The following is a 22,655-nucleotide window of genomic DNA, read 5'->3' on the forward strand; positions in this document are numbered from 1 at the left end:
GGTCCTAAAAATATACACTAATCTTTGTTGACACAAAAGGGTAATTGCTTCCTTAAAGCATGTATTTACCTTTAAAGTCGTTTAAAGTATGAAGTGTAGGAAAGTTTTGAAGAAAATCATTTAAGAAGTTTAAAATTTTAGGGCCTGCACCTGACTCAGTTTCCCCCCTCTTTTTGTTTTAATGCTCATCCCTAACATAAATGGACTCATCCCTAACAGAAATTGGCAACAATGCATGAAGTAGTTTCACATTCCTCTTCTCTTTGAAACAATATATCCTGCCCCTGTTAGGAGGATAAGGGACGGGGACTACCCTGAGAGGGCCCAAGGAAGACAACTTTTGGTTGCTCACAGCAGTAGTAGCTGAGGGACAGAGAGCATTCTCTCGGGGGCAAGCGCATAACTCTGGGGAAGCTGTCCTGAGAGTCACTTGCTAGAGGGGGCACCATCTCTCATCATGCAAAATCAGCAAGTGTTTATTCACTCAAAATTGAGGAAATCAGCTCGTCGTTTAGGGATGACTTCACAGGGGAGGTGGCTTGGAGTTCAGTTATGATATTTGGGTAAGGTTTAGAAGAGTTACTCCTGGCGCCCTAATGTTACAATTGTGCAAGGTTTCATAGCTTGGCATGTCTGGGGGACAGAGAGTAAATTAGTTTGGCTGGACCTGAAGGACTTAAGTAGAGGAATAATTGAAGGTAAATATGGAGACATATGCTGGGGTCTTGAATGCAGTCCATGCTAAAGAGGCTTATTAGCAATAGGAAATTATGGAAGGTTCCAGAAAAAGGAATGCTTTGATCAAAGTGCTGCTTAGGAGGTTAATCTGATCCCTGGGTGCAGGATGGATGGGAACAGAGGCTGTGGGAAAGAAGTTGAGGAATGGCATGATGAAGGTCCAGGCAGGGCAGTGATGTGGACTTCGATGATCTGGGGAGCACTGATGGGAAGTCCCTACCTACCACAAGAGGTAGGGACTGGGAGAGTTGCAGGGGGAAAGGATAAGATCATAAATCATACCTGAAATCACCAAAGCCACTAGTTTATGCTCTCTGGGGGAGTTCCAGTAATTGCCAGGAGACAGAGAAGATGATTTAGATGATATCCAGAAGGTGGCTAGAAGTATACACAAGGAGGGGAGCTCCTGGCTGGAGTGGGAGAGATGGGGAGAGGGAAGTACTGGGTGACACAGCTGGGAAGAACCCTTGGTTCTAGGGAGAGGCAGAGATTGGACTGTGCAGGGTCTTTCCTCAGCACTCTGCCAGAGCCAGACCAAGGGCCACACAGTGACGTCTGATGGGTCTTGGTTGAGAGGTTAAGACACAGACCCTACTCTCTAAAGCCAAAAAGTATCTGATCCAGAAGAAGGGTGGTAAGAAATGCATACAAATTACTCTAAGATAGGTGCAAATGGTGATGTGGTATGGGTGTGGAGAGGGCAGTGGTGAGCAAGCAAGAACTGAAAAGACGGAAGGGAGGCAAGTCACATTTGGTTGAGAAGTCCTAGAAAAGTTTCATACGGGAGATAAGTGCAGTGTCTATCTCTCATAGCTTGGCATGTTTGGGGGACAGAGAGTAAATTAGTTTGGCTGGGCCTGAAGGGCTTACTAGAGGAATAATTGAAGGTAGATCTGCCGGGGTGAGGGCAGGGGCCATGTATGCCTTACTTATCTTTGTATTCTTAGGGTCTAGCATTATACCTGGCACATAGCAAGTGTTCAATAAACATTTGTTGCTGGAATGGAGTGGCATTTGAGATGGATCTCAAAGGAGAAGGGTTGTGAGATATATATGATGGAGAGGAAGAAAGGCAGGCTGTGCTCTGGGAAGTGATTTGGCTAGGTGATGGAAGATCAGGAAAGTAAATGGATACAGCTGAAGAAAGTGTGTTGGAGTCAAATCATGGAGCACTTGAGAGCCCAGGTGAGGATTATTACTACATTTGCAGAAGCTGTGGGGAGCCTTTGACGGATCTTACCTGGCCAATGACTCTGTCAGAACCCTGTTCTGGAAGAATCTTCTGGCAGCTCAGGCAGTTAGCATGGCAGAGGGTTCTAAAAACAGGGAGGACAGTTAGGAAAGACTGCTTCAGGGGTTCAGGAGGGAGATGCAGGGGGCCAAGGATGATATTCTAGGAAACAGCAGTGGGCTCAGGTGGAAGGAAAATAATGGAGGTAATATACATAATATAATACTTGTAAGTAATAGCAGAGAGAGGAGGCACAGAGAGAGAGAGGAGATTCACAGATAACTTTTATAGCTTGTGAAACCATGAACAGAAATAGCCACAACAGGAAAAGCCGGTTGTGTGGAATGGAAGGAGATGAGGCAAATGAAGAGTTCAGTGTGGACATATTGAGCATGAGGGACCTGTGGGATATTCAGGAAACATTCCAAAGGATATTGGAAATCTAAGTCTGAAGTTCAGGAGAGAGGAGGATCTAATTCCAGCAATGGTGGGCAAGTTGTTCTGGGCCAACTCTTCTGCTGAAAACAGCTAGAAGATCTGGGCAAAAAGTTTTAAAAATCTCTTTGAAGGCATCAGAGGACTACCAAAGCAGTGAGGAATTGTGGGCCAAAGTTCTAGAAGGGAAGGGAAGCCAAGAAAAGTGAGCCTAACATTTGGAGCCATTTTTCCTCTCAAGGAGACTGTTAGTTGTAAAAGCAGAGGCTGAGAAGCTGAATAGTTGAGGGCCTACCAAGAAGAAGGGGCCCTGATAAATGTACCAGGCTTTTTGTTGGGACCCCAAAGGGCTACCTACTAGGAATAAAGGGGGAAAAGGCCTTGACTGAATAAAATCGATCCAGGCTTTCTAGTGCCCTTACCTTAGAGCTGCCTGCCAAAAGCAAGAGTAAATTCTCTCTGACAGAAGAAAATTTCATCCAAAAATAAATAAGCACGAAAAGACAAAACATGTTCAGAAATATTTTCAAGGACAGGCATACAATAGAAATTCCAGAGGATTCAGATAATGGAGTTATCAGACCTAGACTTTAAACTAGCTATGATTAAAGACTTCAAGGAATTAAAATAATGAGAATTTCAGCAGTTCAAAATTTTGAGAACTAAAATTTACAGTATCTGATATTAAGAGTTCAATGGAGAGGTTTAATAGTGGATTAGACATAGCTGAAAAGAGAATTAGTGGACCAGAAGACAGAGCAGAAAAATATCCAAGCAGAAACAGAATCAAAAGGATGAAAACCACAGAAAAGAGCATAAAAAACATGGGATATGAGGGACAGGTTTTATAATGTAATTTTAGCAAGGAGAGGACTTCCCTGGTGGTGCAGTGGTTAAGAATCTGCCTGCCAATGCATGGGACACAGGTTCAAGCCCTGGTCTGGGAAGATCCCACATGCCGCAGAGCAACTAAGCCCGTGCGCCACAACTACTGAGCCTGTGCTCTAGAGCCCGTGAGCCACAATTACTGAGCCCGCATGCCACGCCCACTGAAGCCCGCACGCCTAGAGCCTGTGCTCCACAACAAGAGAATCCACCACAATGAGAAGCCCACGCACCACAACAAAGAGTAGCCCCCCGCTCACTACAACTAGAGAAAGCCCACACGCAGCAACGAAGACCCAACACAGCCAAAAATAAATAACTAAATTAATTAATTTAAAAAAAATTCAGCAAGGAGAGTAGAGAAAGAATGGAGCAATGTTGGAAGAGAAAATGGCTAAGAATTTCCCAAAATTGGTAAAGGAAATCAAACCACAGATTTAAGAGAATCACCATGAACTCCAAACAAGATAAAAAGAAAAAAAACCAAAAACGCTCCCTAAAAGAACTGTTTAAAATCTACATGCCTCTTGTGCATTTTAAAATTGACATCTAATTTTTTTCATAACTTAATTAGTTGTAAGGGATATAATTTCTCATATCTTGTAATAGTGATCCTTTCAAATAAAATCGTTGCATTGCTCTTTTAAATGTATCTGGTAGCATCTAAATACCATAGTGATTTGATACTCACCATAATCCATTAAAAAATGATAAAGCTTTTCATTAATATTAAATTTCAGATTCTTACTTTTTCTCCATAACACATACTACCATTCCAACACTTGCCCCTATCATACTTCCTGGTAACAAAAATATGTAATATAATTAATTTTAAAATATCCTATGACCATAAGGCTCTGAATGTTAAAATTTTGTTTTGCATTGACATCATTATTAGTAGTATACATTTAACCAAAGCAACAAAATATACCAGAAAATTTTATAAATAATTACTAAATATAAAAAGTAAAATTTTATTAGAACTTCATGTCTTAAAGATCTTGATGGGCTTGTATTATCTATTGTGTAATTAGAATTTAGTACCTTAAAATAACAAACATTTATTATTTCACATAGTTTTTGAGGGTCAGGAATCTGAGGGGCATCTCTCATGAGGTTGTCTCACATGGCTGTTGTCAGGAAGTGTCAGTTCCTTGCCACATGGGCCTCTCCAAAAGTTTGCTCATGACACAGAAGTTGACATCCCCCAGAGTGAGTAATCCAAGAAAGAAAGAATGACCAAGACAGAGGCATGGTATCTTTTTAATAACTTTATTGAGGTAAAATTCACATACCATACAATTAACCCATTTAAAGTATACAATTCAGTGGCTTTTAGTATAGTCACAGAACTGTGCATATATCACTACTATCAATTTTAGAACCTTTTTATTACCCCCCAAAAGAAACTTTGTACTTTCAGTCTCCACTTCTCACTACTCTCAAATCCCCCAGCTCTAGGCAACAACTAATTTTCTATTTTCTGTCTCTGTAGAGTTGCCTATTGTGGACATTTCATAAAAATGGAATTATACAACATGTGGTCTTTTGTGACTGGCTTCTTTCATTTAGCATAATGTTTTCAAGGTTCATCCATGTTATAGCATGTGTGAGTACTTCATGCCTTTTTATGGCTTAATAATATTCCACTATATGGATATACTACATTTATTTATTTATGCGTGGAGCATTTGGGTTATTTCCACTTCTTAACTATTATGTATGATACTGCTATGAACATTCATGTACAAGTTTTTGTGTGCATACATGTTTTTATTTCTCTTGAGTATGTATACCTAGGAATGAAATTAATGGGTATGTATACCCGGTATATATATTACTGGGTCATATGATAACTGCATGTTTAATCATTTGAGAAATTGCCAGACTGTTTTCCAAAGTGGTTGTACTATTTTACATTCCCACCAACATTGTTTGAGGGTTCCAGTTTTTCCACATTCTCACTAATATTTCTTATCTGTTTTTTTTTAAGTTATTATAACCATCCTAGTGGGTATGAAGTGGCATCTCATTGTGGTTTTGATTTGTATTTCACTGATGGCTAATGATATTGAGCATCTTTTCATGTGCATGTTGGCTATGTGTGTATCTTCTTTGAGGAAATGTATTCAGATCCTTTGCCCATCTTTAAATTGCTTTTTTTCCCTTTTATTACTGAGTTGTAAGACTTCCTTATATATTCTAATACAGGTTCCTTGTCATATATGTGCTTTTCAAATATTTTTTCCATTTGTGTCTTTTCACTTTCTTGATGGTGTCCTTTGAGGCACAAAAGTTTTTTTTTTTTTTTTTTTTTTTGGCACAAAAGTTTTTAATTTTTATGATGGTTCTTTATGTTTTTGGTAATATCTAAGAAACTACTGGCTATCCAAGGTCATAAAGGTACCTATGTGAGACTGACAAAAGTTTTATAAAAATTCAAATCAGGAATAAAAATAGGATCACTGAAGAGTCTAAAGACATTATAAAGATCATAAAAGTATATACAGACAATTGTATGTTAATAAATTTGAAAATGTAAATGAAATAGAGAAATTCCTAGAAAATACAACTTAAAAATAACACGAGGAGAAATAGAACTGAATATTCCTATAACTAGTAAAAACATCTTAATAAAACACTTCAAAGAAAATTTCATTTGGCTTCATTAGTGAAAATTCCAGTCTTCATAAATTCTTCCAGAGAATTTTAAAAAGGAGAATACACTTCTTAACTCATTTTATGGGAAGCATAATCTTGATACAAAACCCAACAAAGACAGTAAGAGAAAGGAAAATTATAGGCGAAGTCATTCATGAATATAGTTGAAAAGACCCTGAGTGGGAGTAGGATGGAGTAAGCACATCCCTCTTGGTCTTTCCCACTGAATGCAGCTATAAAACCTAGCCAGAATAAATGGAGCAGAAGCTATCTGAGGACTCTGAAAAGGACTCTGGCAAATTGGGGAAGACCGAAATATGGAGCTCTGAACTGGCAACGAGCTCACCATTTTTTATCCTCTGGTCCTCTGCCACTTGACTGCAGACATAGGCACAGCTATGAAAATGCATGGCAGAGTGGGCTAAGTAAAGCTCTAGCTTTTACTTTACTCTGGCTGGCGAATCAAAAAGAGTAACCCTGGGGAACTGAAGAGTACAAGGGAGATCATAGAGAGTGAGGAGCTTGGGAGAGTGACACCATAAAAAATTGTTTACAAATTCCTGGGCTCAGCCCTTACCTGTAGTTTGGTTGATCTGGTCTTAGTCGGCATATAAAAGGCTTACAGAACTGAATTTACCATCATCCAGGTCCCAGACTGGCCACTGGGTTGTGCAAACATGGGACAGATCCAAATACCACTGCAAAATCCTTGAAGATTGAAATGAAATCCTAACCACAGCTCACAACAGGTCAGTTGGAACTTATGTCCTGAAACTAATTAGGTCAATTGCATACTAATACAAAAACATCAACATTCTTCATAGGATTTAAATAAGACTCAAGTCTCATGTCATGGTATTCAAAATATTTATGATACAATCTAGAATTACTTGGCATATGAATAACCAGGAAAATCTCAACTCACAAATAAAAAGTCAATCAACACGTGTCAATGCCAAGATGACTTAGATATTGGCATTATCTGACAAAATCTTTACATCAGCTATTATAAAAATGCTGTAACAAATAACTGTAAACACCCTTGGAACAAATGGAAAACTAGAAAGTTTCAGTAAAGAAATGGAAAATATAAAGAATAACAAAATGGAAATGTTTGAACTGGAAGATTTTAAAAACAAACTTAAAAACTCACTGGATAGACTCCAAAACAAAATGGAGATGACAGAGGTAAGAGTTATTGAACATGAAGATTGATCAGTAGATATTAGTCTGAACAGTGAGGGAAAAAAAGAAAAAAGCTGACAAGAGCCCCAGGGACTTGTGGAACCACAACAAAAAGTCCAACATTCGTTCCATCAGACTCCTAGAAAGAGAAAGGGTGCAGAGCTGGAAAAAATATTTGAAATAATAAGAGCTGAAAACTCGCCAAATTTGGCAAAGACATAAATCTACAGATTCAAAAAGCTCAGTGAATCCCAAACAAAATAAAGCCAAAGAAATTTATATCTAGACTCATAATAAAACAGCTGAAAGCTAAAGAAAATAAAAAATCTTGAAAGCAGCCAGACAAAAATAACACATTACTGAAAAGGGAACAATGATTTGAATGAATATTGAATTCTCATCAGAAACCATGAAGGCCAGAGGAAGTGGCACAACATTTTTGGAAAAAAGAACTATCAAGCTAGAATTTTATATCCAGTGAGAATATTTCACCTTCAGTGAATATTTCATGAAGATTTCATAAAGATAAAGTCATTCTCAGGAGGAAAAGTAAGAGAATTCATGGCCAGCTGACATGTTCCAAAAGAAGTGCTAATGAAAGTTTTTCAGAGAAAAGGGAAATGACACCAAAAGGAAACTTGAAACATCAGGAATGAAGAAAGAGTGACAGAAATGATAAATATCTAGGTACATACAATAGATTATTATTTTTCTCTTGAGTTTTTTAAAATATGCTTGATATTTGAAAGCAAAAAAACAACAGTGTCTGATGGGGTTTTCAGTGTTTGTAGGTGTAATATATAAGACAACTATAATATAAAGAAGGGAAGTAAAAGGATCTATATGGCAGTAAGGTTTTTATATTCCACTTGAAGTAGGAAAGTATTAATTTAAAAAAGACTATTGGGAAAGGTGGGAGGGAGGGATAAATAAGGAGTTTGGGATTAACATATACACAGTACTATATATAAAAGAGATAATCAACAAGGACCTACTATATAGCACAGGGAACTCTACTCAATATTATGTAATAACCTAAATGGGAAAAGAATCTGAAAAAGAATAAAATATATGTATATGTATAACTGAATCACTTTGCTGTACACCTGAAAGTAACACAGCATTATAAATCAACCATACTCCAATATAAAATAAAAAAAAATTTTAAAGACTACTAAGTTCAGTATGTACATTGTAATCCCTAAAGCAACCATAAAGCCTTTATACAAAGAGATATAGTCAAAACACAATAAATTAAGATGGGATACTAAAAAATTTTTCAAATAACCCAAAGGAAGGCAGATGAATGAAAGAGGGAAAAGGGGGAAAAAATAAAAAGACCTAAATCCAAATGTATCGATCAATTGCATTAAATGTATTTTAAACACACCAATGGAAAAAAAACCAGAGGTGGTTAGAACGAATAACAAAACAGGAACCAATTGTATTCTGCCTATAAGAAACTCACTTCAAATATAATAATATAGATAGATTCAAAATAAAATGATGAAAAAAGATATATCATGCAAACACTCATGTCAGACAAAGTAGACTCAAAGCAAGGAGAATTACAAAGGATAAAGGCATATATTACATAATGATAAAAGGATCAATTCACCAAGAAAACATTACAATTCTAAATATGTATGTAAAGCAACAATAATCTCAAAATACATGAAGCAAAAAGTGACAGAAGTGAAAGGAGAAACACAAATCCACAATTATAGTTATAGAAAAAGTACAATGTATGTTCTCTGATTGTAATGGAATTAATGTAGATATCGCAAACAGAGCGATATTAGGAAAATTCCAAACCTTTGGAAATTAAACAACACACTTCTAAATAACTCAAAGTCTCAAGGGGAATTGGAAAATATTTTGAACTGAATAAGTGAAAATACAACATATAGAATTTGTGGGATGTAGTTTTTAGAGTGAAATTTATAGTATTAAATGCTTATATTCGAAAAGAAGAGAGGTCTCAAGTAACTAATCTAAGTTTCCACCTAAGAAACTAGAAAAAGAAGAGCAAAATAAACTCAAAGCAAGCAGAAAGAAAGAAATAATAAGAGTATAAACCCATAAAACTGAAAACTGAAAAATAGAAAATTAATGAAATTAAAAGCTGGCTCTTTGAAAAAATTCAATAAATCTCTCGCAAGACTGGCAAGAAAAGATAGAGGACATAAATTACCACTGTCACAGAATGAAAGGCCTGGCAAACATTAAAAGGATAATAAGAGAATATTATGAACAACTCCATGCACATAAATTTGACAATTTAAGTGAAATGGACAAATTCCTGAAAGCCATAAGCTACTCAAACTCACCAAAGATGACATAGATACCCTAAATAGTCCTATAACTATCTAAGAAATTGAATTTGTAGCTTAAAACCTTTCATGAAAATAAACCTCCAGACCAGATGGCATTGCTGGCCAGTTCAACTAAATATTTAAAAGAGTAAGACAAATTCTACACAATGTCTCCAGGGGAAAGAAAAAAGAGAGAAATACACAATATCGTAAATCAACTATATTTCAATAAAAAGTTTTTAAAAAGAGAGAGAGAGAAAAAGGAGCACTTCCCAACTCATTTTATGGGGCAAGCATTACTCTGATGCCAAAAGTAGACAAAGGTAGTACCAAAAAAGAAAAGAAAACTGTAGATCAACATCCCCTAAGAACAGAGATGCAAAAATCCTACAGAATGTTAGCAAACTGAATCTAGCAACATATAAAAAGAACAATATATCATGACAAAATGTAGCTTATCCCAGGATGCAAAGCTGGTTCAATATTTGCAAAATAAATCATTGTAATCCACCACATTCACAGTCTAATGACTAAAACTCACATAATTATATTAATTCACACAGAAAAAATATTTGACAAAATTCAACATTCATTTTTTTATAAAATCTCAGCAAACTAGGAATGGAGCAGAACTTCCTCAGCCTGATAAAGGACATCTATGAAAAACCTATTTAATGGTGAAAGACTGAATGCTCTGCCCCTAGGATCAGGGATAAGTCAAGGATGTTCCCACTCATCATTCCTATTCAACATTGTACTGGAAGTCCTAGCCAGCACAGCAAGACAAGAAAAAGACATAAAAGGCATACAGATTAGAGAGGAAGAAATAAGTGTGTCCTTATTTGTAGATGACATGATTGTCTACATAGAAAATTTCAAGAAATCTACCCAATAAACTCCTAAAATAAGTGAGTTTAGCAAAGTTGCAAGGTATATGGCCGACACACAAAAATCAATTGTATTTCTATATAGTACTAGCAGTGTATTATTAGAAACTAAAAAATTGAAAATACCGTTTATAATAGCTCCATATGATAACTTTACAAATAAAAACCTGAGTGAATATATAGTGGATGGAATCTGGTAATATTTTAAAGAAATTATATAATTACTGAGGCTAATAATTATATAAATGTATATTGTATTTTATATAAAAATATATATGTAATATGTCATAGGCAAGTTAGGTTTATCCCAGGAATGGATGGATGGTTTTACATTGACAAATTAATAAAAGTGAATTGTCCTAAAACAAGGAAAATACATGCTCATTTCAATAGATTCAGAAAAATATTTGATAATTCAACATCTATCACAATAAAATCTTTTAGCAACTTGAAATAGAGGGAACTTCCTTAAAAAAAACCAAGTCATTATTTATACATGATATAATTGTGTATATGGAAACTATGGAAATATCTCCAAATAAATTATTACAAATTCTTTCTATATTCTGGATGCAAGTCCTTTGCCAGATAGGTGATTTGCAAATATTTTCTTCAATATGTGGCTTGTCTTTTCATCCCCTTAACAGTGCCTTTCCCAGAGCAAAAGTTTTTCATTTTGATGAGGTCCAATTTACCAATTTTTAAATGGATCATGCTTTTGGTGTCATATTTAAGAAATCTTTGCTTAACCCCCAGTTACAAAGATTTTGTCCATGTTTTCTTCCAGAAGTTTTGTAGTTTTACATTTTACATTTAGAGCTGTGATTCATATTGAGCGGAGAGAAGATATTTACCACATGTACAACTGATAAAGGGCTCACATCTAGAATATCTAAACATCTCCTACAATCTGCTAAATACATAATGAATATACAGAAATCAACTGTATTTCTATAGACTATAAAAAGAGGAAATGGATTTTTAAAAGAATACTATGTATTTTTAAAAGAATATAATATACATAACTATATATATTTTAATAATATTTGTTAATTTTAAAACATCAAGTACCTAGGAATAAATCTAACAAAAGTTGTGTAAGACCTCTACAAAGTATAAAACTTTAAGAGGAATTAAAGAAGGCTCACCAAAATGGAAACATACCAAGTCCGTGAATTTTAAAAACTGATATTCTAAATATATGAAAATTTCCTAAATTGATCTGTAAATTCATTGCAATCACAACCAAAATCCCAAAAGTTTTTTTGCGGGGGATCTTGACAAATGAATTCTAAACTGTATAGGATATGTTAAAGCTATAGAAATGGAGGCTGTGGTATTGGCATAAGGTCAGACGGATAGACTAATGGAATAAGAGAGCTCGTAAGCATGTCCACCCACGTATGGACATGTGATTTACAACGAAGGTGGCACTGCAGAGAAGTGGGAAAATTGGTACTGGGACAATTATATATCCATATGGGATATTCGTGTCCTCTGGGTAGAGAACGGTTTCCTCAAGTATCACGAGCAGTAACTAAAAATGAAAAGACAAATCAGACTAACTAAAATTAAAATATACCATTATGAGTGAAAGGGCAAGCCACAGAGTGGAAGAAGATATTTACCACATTTGAAACTGGTAAAGGACTCATATCCAGTATATATTAAGAATTCCAACAAGTCAAAAAGAGAAAATAGTCAACCAAATAGAAAAAAGCAAAGATTTCACAAAAGAGGAAATCCAAATGTCCAATAAACATTAAAAGGTGCTTGACCTATAATTATCAATCAAGAGAATGCAAATTAAAACTGCATGGAGATAATACTTCATAATCTGATCGGCGATAATAAAAGTCGGACAATACCAAGTACTGGCAAGCATGTAGAAACAACAGGACTTCTCATGTACTGCTGATGGCAATGTAAATTGGCACAATCACTTTGCAAAATAGTTTGGCATTATCTAGAAATGAAGACAGCAATTCCACTGCTAGGTATAGGTCCCAGATGAACTTGAGTACACGTGCACCAAGATACATTTACAAGAATAGCATTGCCTGTAATTGTCCAAACTGGAAACAACCCAGATGTCCATCAACAGGAAACTGGATAAATGAAAGGATACGTTCATATGACAGAAAACTATACAGAAGAGGGATGGGAAGAACTACACCTACATAACAACATGGATCAACTGTGAAAACAATTTGACTGAAAGAAGCCAGACACAAAATAATTCACACTGTACAATTCTCTTATGTAAACTTCAAGGACAGGCTAAACTAATCTGTTTATTAGAAAGGCTTACTTAGATGGTAAACTATATAGAAAAGCAAGGAAGGCATTATCATAAAGGTCAGAGGGGAGAGAAGGGATATAATCAGGAAGGGGGCCACATAGGAGACTTTTGAGGTATTGGCAATATTCTATTTCTTGAACTCAATAGTGGTTACATGGATATTTAAATTCGTTAAGCTATACAATTATGTATTTTCACTTTTCTATGTGTGTTATATCCCTAATAAAAAAGGTTTTAAATGTTTCTTACAAGTCTGAATAAAGCATTCTCATAATAAAATTTTTTAAATTTATTTTTGGCCACACTGCACGGCATGTGGGATCTTAGTTTCCCGACCAGGGATCAGACCCATGCCCCCGGCAGTGGAAGCACAGAGTCTTAACCACTGGACCACTAGGGAAGTCCCAAATATTGTTTTGATTTTTTAAATTTTAATTGTAATTTTTTTGGCCATGCTGCACACTTGAGGGATCTCAGTTCACCGACCAGGGATTGAACCTGGGCCCTCAGCAGTGAAAGGGCGGAGTCCTAACCACTGGAGTGCCAAGGAATTCCCAATAAGCATTCTAACTTACAGTTGATATATTTACTTTTGCTCAAAGATGTAACACTGTTCTTTTGAAAGTAAACGTGGGGGACTTCCCTGGTGGTGCAGTGGTTAAGAATTCACCTGCCAATGCAGGGGACATGGGTTCGAGCCCTGGTCCGGAAAGATCCCACATGCCACGGAGCAACTAAGCCCGTGCGCCACAACTACAGAGCTTGCACTGTAGAGCCCGCGAGCCACAACTATTGAGCGCACTGTAGAGCCCGCGAGCCACAATTATTGAGCCCATGAGCCACAACTACTGAAGCCCGCGTGCCTGGAGCCCGCCCCGCAACAAGAGAAGCCACCGCAATGAGAAGCCCGCGCACAGCGACGAAAACCCAATGCAGCCCAAAATAAATTAATTAAATAATAAATTTTTTAAAAAATTTTTTAAAAAGTGAGTAAATGTGGAACTTTTTATGTCATCCTTTAAATGCTACCAAATATGCAAATAGACCCAGGAGAATGGGAGTGCTTTCTTAATACTGAGAATGGTGAGAATGCAGAGAGGACATGCTTGGTAGTGGATATTTTCTAACATACTTTTTAAAATCTTAAATATTCTAAGATAGATGGCTAGGTAGGAAGGCATAGAGACTTGTCATGATTCTGTGGCCTGAATGAAATAATACATAGAGACTTGTCATGATTCTGTGGACTGAATGAAATAATGCACTACAACTGTCATGTTTCTGAGCCATGCTATCTTTGTTTCGACTTCACAGAACTCTTCCTCAAGAGTAATACTTTCTCTCCTAACAGTTGAGCACAGAAGAGGCAAGGTTATTAAACAACTGTAATCAAAAATAAGCCCCTGAAAAGATACCCAGCATCATTAGACATCAAGGCAATACAAATCAAAACCACAATGAGATGTTACTTTCTCCCACTAGGATGACTATATTTGGGAAGACAGATAATAAAAAGTGCTGGTGAGGGCTTCCCTGGTGGCGCAGTGGTTGAGAGTCCGCCTGCCGATGCAGGGGACACGGGTTCGTGCCCCAGTCCGGGAAGATCCCACATGCCGCAGAACGGCTGGGCCCGTGAGCCATGGCCGCTGAGCCTGTGCGCCCGGAGCCTGTGCTCCACAACGGGAGAGGCCACAACAGTGAGAGGCCCACGTACCGCAAAAAAAAAAAATCACTAAAAAATTAGAACCCTAATACATTGTAGGTGGGAATGTAAAATGATGCAGCTCCTCTGGGAAACAGTCTGGCAGTTCCTCAAATGGTTAAACATAGAGTTAAAATTTGATCTAAAAATTCTATTCCCATGTATATACCCAAGAGAAATGAAAACATATGTGAACACAAAACCTTGTACACAAATGTTCATAGAGCACTATTCTTATAGCCAAGAAGTGGAAACAACCCAAATGTCCATCAACTAACTGATAAACGGATACATAAAATGTGGTATAACCTCACAATGGAATAGTATTCAGCTGTAAGAAGGAATGAAGTACTGGCACATGCCACGACATGGATGACCCTTGAAAACCTTATGCTAAGTGAGAGCTAGAAAAAAGGTCGTATTTTATATGAAATGTCTAGAATAGGCTAATCCATAGAGACAGAAAGTAGCTTAGTGGTTGCCAGGGGCTGGGAAAATGAGGGGATTGGAGTGTTACAGGTAAGGGGTACAAGGTTTCTTTTTGGAGCAATGAAAATGTTCTAAAATTGATTGTGGCAATGATTGTACAACTCTGTGAATATATAAAAGCCATTGAATTCTACACTTTAAATGGGTGAATTGTAGTATGTGAATTACACCTCAATAAAGCTTTTAAAAATATGTCATCGTACCATTGTGCTATTTAACATTTCTGAAAAACCCAACTTGGACCAAAATACCCCAGTTTCTAACACCAGATTTCACACCTTAGCAGAAACACTGTCTAGAAAAGCCAGAAAAATACAATAAACCCTTCTTTGGATATTGGTGTCTTGATGAAAGGAGTCTTTGCCGACACTTCACTGACACCAGTTTATACCCTTATGTGGCATCCGGGGAAGTGCATCCTGGGAAGATTTGGGATGGTTAAAGTTTGCTCTGTGTGTGTGTATGTAAAATGTTTGACAGATAATTTTGAAAGGGAAGATGGGAAAAGGGAGCTAGAATGAAATCTCCACCACAGGTGTATTCTCAGATCAATTTTAGGAAAAAGTTGAGGATCTGGAAACTGATTCCCTTAAAACTATGAATGTCTGAATTTCCCTTGGAAAGACTTCATGTACCCCAGTTTGAAGACCTGGATTGCAGTACAAAAGTCATGTCTTTCAAGACCATAATCTCTGCTATGAATTGCTAAAGTTCCCCTAGCAACAAAAGAATTGGACTCTGATTCCTACATTCAGCTGTGTCAGCCTCCTCAAGGTGATAAACCCGGATGCTTCAGCCTCATGGTCTAATTTTAACGTGGGAAGGAGGAAGGAAAGGCCACATTGGTTAATATATCAAATTATAATCCCACTATGCTAAACATTTCCCATTTTAGCAAGCACTCTAGTGATTCTGCTGCAGATGGGAGTGCCCAATACTGTCCAGTACTGCAAGGAAAAGAAAGAATGCTGAGAAAAAGACAGAGGACAGTGTCATCAGGAGACAGTTTGGTGGCATGGTGGGAACAGAAGCCAGACTGAGTGGGTTAGAGATTGGTCTGGAGCCAGAGAGCAGAAGCAACATTTAGGAAGCTCAGCTGAGGAGAGATATGCACAGATAGCAAGAGGCGGACCTCAGAACTGAGGAGGGTTTGTTTTCAGAGAAGGAGAACCTTGATAGGAGAACCTTTATGGGATGAAGAGAAGACATCAGGAAGGGGATGTGGAGAGAGATGGGCACTGGGGAGCCTGAAAAGTTTTTAGGTCACAGAATGGAGAGACAGGGAGGGGGGCTTCCCTGGTGGTGTAGTGGTATAAGAATCCGCCTGTCAGTGCAGGGGACATGGGTTCGAGCCCTGGTCTGGGAAGATCCCACATGCCACGGAGCAACTAAGCCCGTGCGCCACAACTACTGAGCCCGTCCACAACTACTGAGCCCATGAGCCACAACTACTGAAGCCCGCGTGCCTAGAGCCCGTGCTCCGCAACAAGAGAAGCCACTGCAATGAGAAGCCCGCGCACCACAACAAGAGTAGTCCCTGCTCACCGCAACTAGAGAAAGCCCGCGCGCAGCAACGAAGACCCAACGCAGCCAAAAATAAATAAATAAAAATTAAAATAAATAAATTTATTTTAAAAAAAAGAGAGACAGGGAGGGGTCAGCTTTGAATCATGGAAGGACACCTCTTCCTCTGAGGTGCAGAAAAGAAGCAGAAGCTCTGGGGGATAATGGATTGTTTATGGTGCTAGGTAACTTGACCTCTATTTCTTTGGAGTTCTGGTGGCAGAACGAGAGGTAAGTGGCTGAGAAGAAAGAGAAAGGAAGGGCCGGGCCCCAGGACACCAGAGAAGGTTGGAGAATCAGCACTAGGGAATGGCATCTGGTGTCATAAGAGGTGACTCTGAGGTCAGCCAAGCCTGCTGGGGTGCTGACGGGGCAGCTGGGCTTAGCTGCGTGGGTCTCTAAGACCCTGTTTTCCAGCTGGGGGACGCAATGAAGTGAGCAGAGGCGGGGGCTGCCCAGGATTGGAGAAGTGAGAAACGTGGGAGAAGTTCCAGGGGAGAGCGTGTCAGCTGTGACGTCCAAGGTCCTGGCCTGCAAGGAGGAAAGTAAGACTTGGGCAGAGGGGTAGGCTTTGAAGAGGGAGGCCACCTGTCAGCGAAGTCAGGAAGATGCTTCGAGGCAGGTGGAGTAGGACTGAGTGGGAAAAGGCAGGGGATGGAGCAGATTTGAACCATGAGGATATGTAAAGTATCCTGCACTGTATAATACAGTCGCCACTAGCTTTGTGGGGCTTTATGTATGTAGTGAGTCCAAAATGAGCCATGCTGTAAGTGTAATACACACTGGCACAGGGACCTGCACAGAGAGGCCTCAGTGACTGGTGTGTGTGTGTGTGTTTGTGTGTGTGTGTGAACTGATGAGTGGACAAGTAAATTCATGAATGAACGAGTGAATGGGTGAATGAGGATTATATATAGTGTTCGAGGACGTCCATCGTTGAGTCAGTTTCTTCTAAATTGTTGAGGATTATACGCAAGTACACGAATGAAAGGTAAGAGGGAGTTAGAATTGAGGAGAGCTCACTAAGACTTTGAGGTAGGGAGTCTCAAAGAACATTTTATGGAACCTAACTTAATATAAAGACCCAAGAACCTAGACCCTTGCCTCACTCCTCTTTTTTTTTCTTTTTAAAAAGTACTCCCACAGCACTTTAATATATGCCAGGGACTGTCCTAGGCATTTTGCACATCACATCACCCTGTTAGGGAGGCGCTCTTATTGTCCCCCTTTTACAGATAAGGGAACTAAGGCACAGAGATGTCAATAGCTTTCCCAGGATTACCCAGTAAGTGATGGAACTGGTATTTGAACCAGGCCATCTGTCCCCAGTGTCCAGACCCCTAACTGCTACACCATCCTGTCTCTCATCCCGTCACCTTATTGCCAATCTTCTCTCCAACAGAGATGCAGTTTCCTTTTTCTCTCGCATTACTCACCTCTCTTCCACCCCCAGCTCCTCAGAACTTGTATTCCTGGAGAAAGTTCCCAATGAACCTTGTTTACTGGAAACAATTGTAAGTAAACCCCCAACTTTCCCACAAATGAGACACAAACACACCATAGCTGCGTGGCCAAACACAACAGCCAAGTAACTCTGCCTCCCCTCCCATTCCAACCCCACTCCCTTTGCCCGCATCCCTGAGCCTGGCTCACACTGCCTTCCCTCTCCCCAGTCCGGGAGGCTCCTCTCCCAGACCTGAGATTGGCCCTCCCCTGCCTTCCTAGGCAGACTCAAGGGAAATGAGTGTTGGAGGAGTCTGAGGCTTCACAACTCTAAGTAAATGCTTTAACTGTCAGTCTAGCAGATGCCCGCAAGGTGACTACAGGGGTATAGAATAGGGGGCCTTCCAGACATCACCTTGGCCAGTGCCTGGGAGATGCCTCAATCTCACCCACCAGGGACTCCCTTCCAGTCTCTGCTTGGATCTCTCCAGTGACGGAGTAGCCCTGAATTTCCACCTACTGGGAGCCACTACCCAGGAGATGCCTTGATCCCACACATCAGGGACTCTTCCAGCCTCAGCTTGGATCCCTCCAGTGACAGAGTGGCCGTGAATTTCCCCCCACTGGGGGTAGCTGTAGCCCAGCATCTCCACCTTTAGGGCCAAACAAAGACTAAGAAGGAACCAACAGGCCATCTTCTTCTCTTTCTCGCTCTCATTAAATTGTGAATAATATGCATTTACTTATTCTCCCACTTAAAAAGCCATTTAAATCCTTTGAAGAATCTTGCAAGGTAGCTTGGCTAGACAGCAGGCAGGACAGTCCAGGGCCTCTGGTGGGGGGGCCAGGGTCTTCCACTCACCTGCGTTTTGGTCCAGCATGTAGGCGTTTGGACTGATGGTGTAGTCCTTTGTCTGGACATCACTGGCTGTGGTGACACCTCCACATACAAACACCTTGTTGTCTCCAATGGAGCATATAGCATGGGACACATCCAAGGGGCAGTTGTTGGGCAAGAGAGGCACTAAGGTAGTTGTCTTGTTGGCCTTTATCTTCTGCAGGTTGATTTCCACACTCTGCCGGTGGCTGTACACGCAGAGGATGTTGTCCTGATGAAAAGAGAGCAGGGGCCGGTGGTTGAACTCAATGGGGAAGGTGATACACTGGACCACGTCCCCAGAGTTGGTGTCAAAGCAGTCCACCACCCCGACCCGGGAGATGTAGCCCTTAACCAAGCACCGCCCAGTGACAATGTACAGGTTCCGGTCACCCTTGGTGATCACGGCTGTGCCGTCCATAGGGATGCTCATCTTCCCTGCCAGGTACCAGGCCTCCTTGCGCTCATCATAGCGATAGATGTTAGAGACATACCTCCTTGGGGCAATGCTCCCACCCACTGAGTACACTGTCCCCCCGCAGGTCACCATGGTGTGGAAGACAAGCCCAATTGGCAGGTCGGGCAACTTGGTCCAGGAGTTGTCATCCATGTCATACCGCCAAGCCGTCTTCAGCCCTGAAATCTGCTCAGTGGTACCACCAGAGATGTAGATGTAGCGACCAGCAGAGGTGGCACTAAGTGCTGCTGCCCGATAGGGCATTTCTGAGAGCTTCAACCACAGGTTCTCCTGAATGATATAAGCAAACACTCCATCGTTGAACTTGCCGTGGGCCTTTTGGCCACCTAGGATGACCACCGAATCAAGCAGGGCCCCTTTCCGCTGGTAGCTCAGCAGGCTGGTTGGCCTCTCCTGCCTGCGGTCCACAAGGACACTCTCAATCAGGGTTGCGTGGGCTGAGCTGTCCTCCATGCCCGTCAGCTTGTTGCTGGCAGACATCAGCGTCTTGTTGGAGACAGCATTAAGATTGATGTAATTGAAGAACTTCTTGAAATACTTCTCCCGCTCATCCTTCCGGAAGTATACCCAATTGATGAGTGCATTGAGAGCCTGGTCCTCATTGAGCACATGCAAGTTTTCATCTCGGAGCAGGCGGCTGAAGATGACAGGTGGACAGCGCATGAACTGCATGGAGGCCTCAGGACTGGCCCAGTAGTGGAAGTTGTCGCGAATGCCAGAGTAGGCCAAGTCTGATATCTCTTTGAGCTCAAAAAACTCAGCCAAGAAGAGGTAGCGCAAGCAGTTGGCACGGCGGATGGACTTAATCAGGAAGTCACTGCAGTGAATTCGAAGGCGTGGTGTGTTGAAATACTGGGCCCCACGAAGCAGCTCCTCCACATTCTTCTCTGAGATTACCACCCTTCCGCTGTAGAAGTAGTCCAGGAGCTGGTCCACCGTGGTCGGACTCAGGTAGTTGGGGTCAATGGTGATAAAGAGCTCATCAGTGGTCTTCATGTCGTGGTTGGAGATGAGACTCTTCACCAGTGGAGAGACCGCGGCCAGCACGTTGCGATGTGCAAAGAAGACATGGTGGTCCACAGTCAGGGCCATGTCCCAGTACTCTTTGCGCTTTCTCTGTTTGTTCAGGTTCTGAAGCACGAAGCTGTTGTAGTTTTTCTCGGTGAACTCCAATTTCATGGCGCCTCTTGCTGGCTGAGGCAGAAGATCTGCAGCAGGTACTGGAGAACAGACTTTCTCAGGCCTTTGGGATTCAGACTGATGGTTGTTTGCAGAGCAGTTGATCAGGGAGGAGTGGGGGTGGGAGAGAGGATGATGTCACAGAGTGGATGAGGTCATCACAATGCAGGGCCCCCAGAGGCCTTTCTCAGAGGCACAGGGCTTTTCTCCCCTCTGATGGCCCTGAGCTGCCAAGGCCAGATGCCCTGCGAGGGCCTAGTGTCAGGGCCGAGAACTCAGGAGGAAACTCAGAGATGGGTCACAACTCCCACCTGGGACCTTCAACCTCAGTTCAGGGCTGCTTCCGGAATGTCAGAGCCAGTTTGGGCAGGGATGGTGTGGAGAGGGTTAGGAAGGCCGGGGGTGGGGGGAAGGAAAGGGATTATTAGATCATCTAGAAGAATGTACATTGTACAGGAGGGAAACTGAGGCCCAGAGAAGAGAAGGGACTTGCCCAAGATCACATAGCCAGTTGGAAGCAGAGCAGGGCCTGGAACCCAGGCCTTCTGTAATGTAGGATTTTTCCCACCCTTCCAGGATGCTCAGCTTTCCTCTGTCTCTGATTCTCAAGCCCCAAAGCACATTCCTCTGCCAAGGCTCCTGGATATCAGAGAAGAAAAGCTCTGTCCTTTGGCTTCTGACCTTTGTGGTTACAGATACCATTCTTTATAAAATAGAGGGAGAGGCAGAGGCCACTCTCAGGAGCAGGGACACAGGAGTAAGCTGCATACTGGGGGGGGCCTTCAAAGCCCTGATTATTTCAGTTCCACCGAAAACTGAGACATTCTCTCCACATTTCCAAGTCTCTAGCTTGTAAAATATTGGGGGTTGTGATGGGTCTGCTCTCTCCATCAAGTGTGGACTTCTCTCTAAACCTCAGTTTCCTCCTCTGTGAGATGGGAATAATAATAGTACCCGCTTCAAAGACTAATAAGAGGGCTTCCCTGGTGGCGCAGTGGTTGAGGGTCCGTCTGCCAGTGCAGGGGACACGGGTTCGAGCCCTGGTCCGGGAGGATCCCACATGCCGCGGAGCAACGAAGCCCGTGCGCCACAACTATTGAGCCTGAGCACCCTAGATCCCGTGCTGCGCAACAAGAGAAGCCACCGCGATAAGAAGCCCGCGCACCGCAACAAAAAGTAGCCCCCCCCACCACAACTAGAGAAAGCCCGCGCAGAGCAACGAAAACCCAACGCAGCCAAAAATAAATAAGTTAATTAATTAAAAAAAAAAGATTAATACGAGTTTACAAGAGAAAAGGACTAGAAGTGTTAAGCACAGTGTTTGCCTCCTAACAAACCTTCAATAGTTGCTAGCCGCCATTACTTTAATATTACACCAGTTCGCCAAACTCCGGCGTCCCTGGCTGGCTGCTCCCTTCGAAAACCCTTGTGGTGGTTCCCAGTTTGCAGTGGTTGGGAAGTCTGCAATCCCCATCCCCTCCGGCCGGGCTCCATGCGCTCCCTCGGCCACGCGGTGGCGCTAGAGGGTCATCTCCCGCCTGGGAGCGGCGCACCGCCCCCCACCCCCTCCTCCCTGTAGCCGGGCCTCCTACAATCAACACAAAACACAACTGTGCCCATTTTCCAGAAGGGGGCATTGAGCCCCAGACTGCGGGCGCAGGGCCGGGCGGCCAGAGAGGAGCCATCCAGACCGGGCGTCCCCCTCGGCGCCCCGCGGGGTGGGGTGCTCGCGGGCTCGGCCAGCTCTCACGTCCACTGCACTCCCCGCCTCCGAGCGGGCGTGGGTCCCTCGGGGTTCCCGAGGCGCGGCTGTACCCAGGAGGGGATAAGGACCAGTCGGAGCCTCCCACGGAGGAGGGCCGGCTCCTGCGGGCCCCACCCGGACCAGCCTTTGGGGGCCCCCAGGAAGGGGCTCAACACGCAGACCCTGGCGGCCTTGGCGTGGTCGTGCAGCGAGGACCTGGCCTCGGGCCGCGTCCTTGATCTCCTCCAACCTGGGCCCTGAGCCCCAGTCCTGACCCTCAGGCCGTCCTTAGCGTCCCTGCTAGGAAAACTGCCATTGCAGCCTGGGGAATGTGAGCCTGCCAGGTCTTTCCCTCCCTCGTGTAGTCAAGTTCTCATTATCATTCACTGTCTCCCCCTCATCCTTTCCTTCCAGACCTGGCTTTTTCTTAATTCGAAAATTATTTTAAAGTACCTACCTTTTAATGCTGAATTTGTTCACCTTGATGTCTTCAGGGTTAGAGGCACTCAGTCTCTGGAGATATGTGTCTGCACAGGACTAA

The 22,655-nt window shown here is 41.7% G+C and overlaps 1 protein-coding gene across 1 annotated transcript; it reads right to left on the reverse strand.

Annotated features, from left to right (window-relative positions):
• Nucleotides 1-18,536: 18,536 nt before the first annotated feature.
• On the reverse strand, nucleotides 18,537-20,576 carry CCIN (calicin). Its single transcript, XM_067742412.1, has one exon. The coding sequence runs from the start codon at nucleotides 20,368-20,370 to the stop codon at nucleotides 18,604-18,606; it is 1,767 nt and encodes a 588-aa protein (XP_067598513.1). The 5' UTR covers nucleotides 20,371-20,576; the 3' UTR covers nucleotides 18,537-18,603.
• Between the last annotated feature and the right edge of the window lie 2,079 nt (nucleotides 20,577-22,655).

Source organism: Pseudorca crassidens, chromosome 7, assembly GCF_039906515.1.
Source record: "Pseudorca crassidens isolate mPseCra1 chromosome 7, mPseCra1.hap1, whole genome shotgun sequence".
NCBI lineage: Eukaryota > Metazoa > Chordata > Mammalia > Artiodactyla > Delphinidae > Pseudorca > Pseudorca crassidens.

Bases quoted from the DNA above. Each gene is read 5' to 3' on its own strand.
- CCIN (XM_067742412.1), bottom strand. From the start codon at position 20,370: ATGAAATTGGAGTTCACCGAGAAAAACTACAACAGCTTCGTGCTTCAG.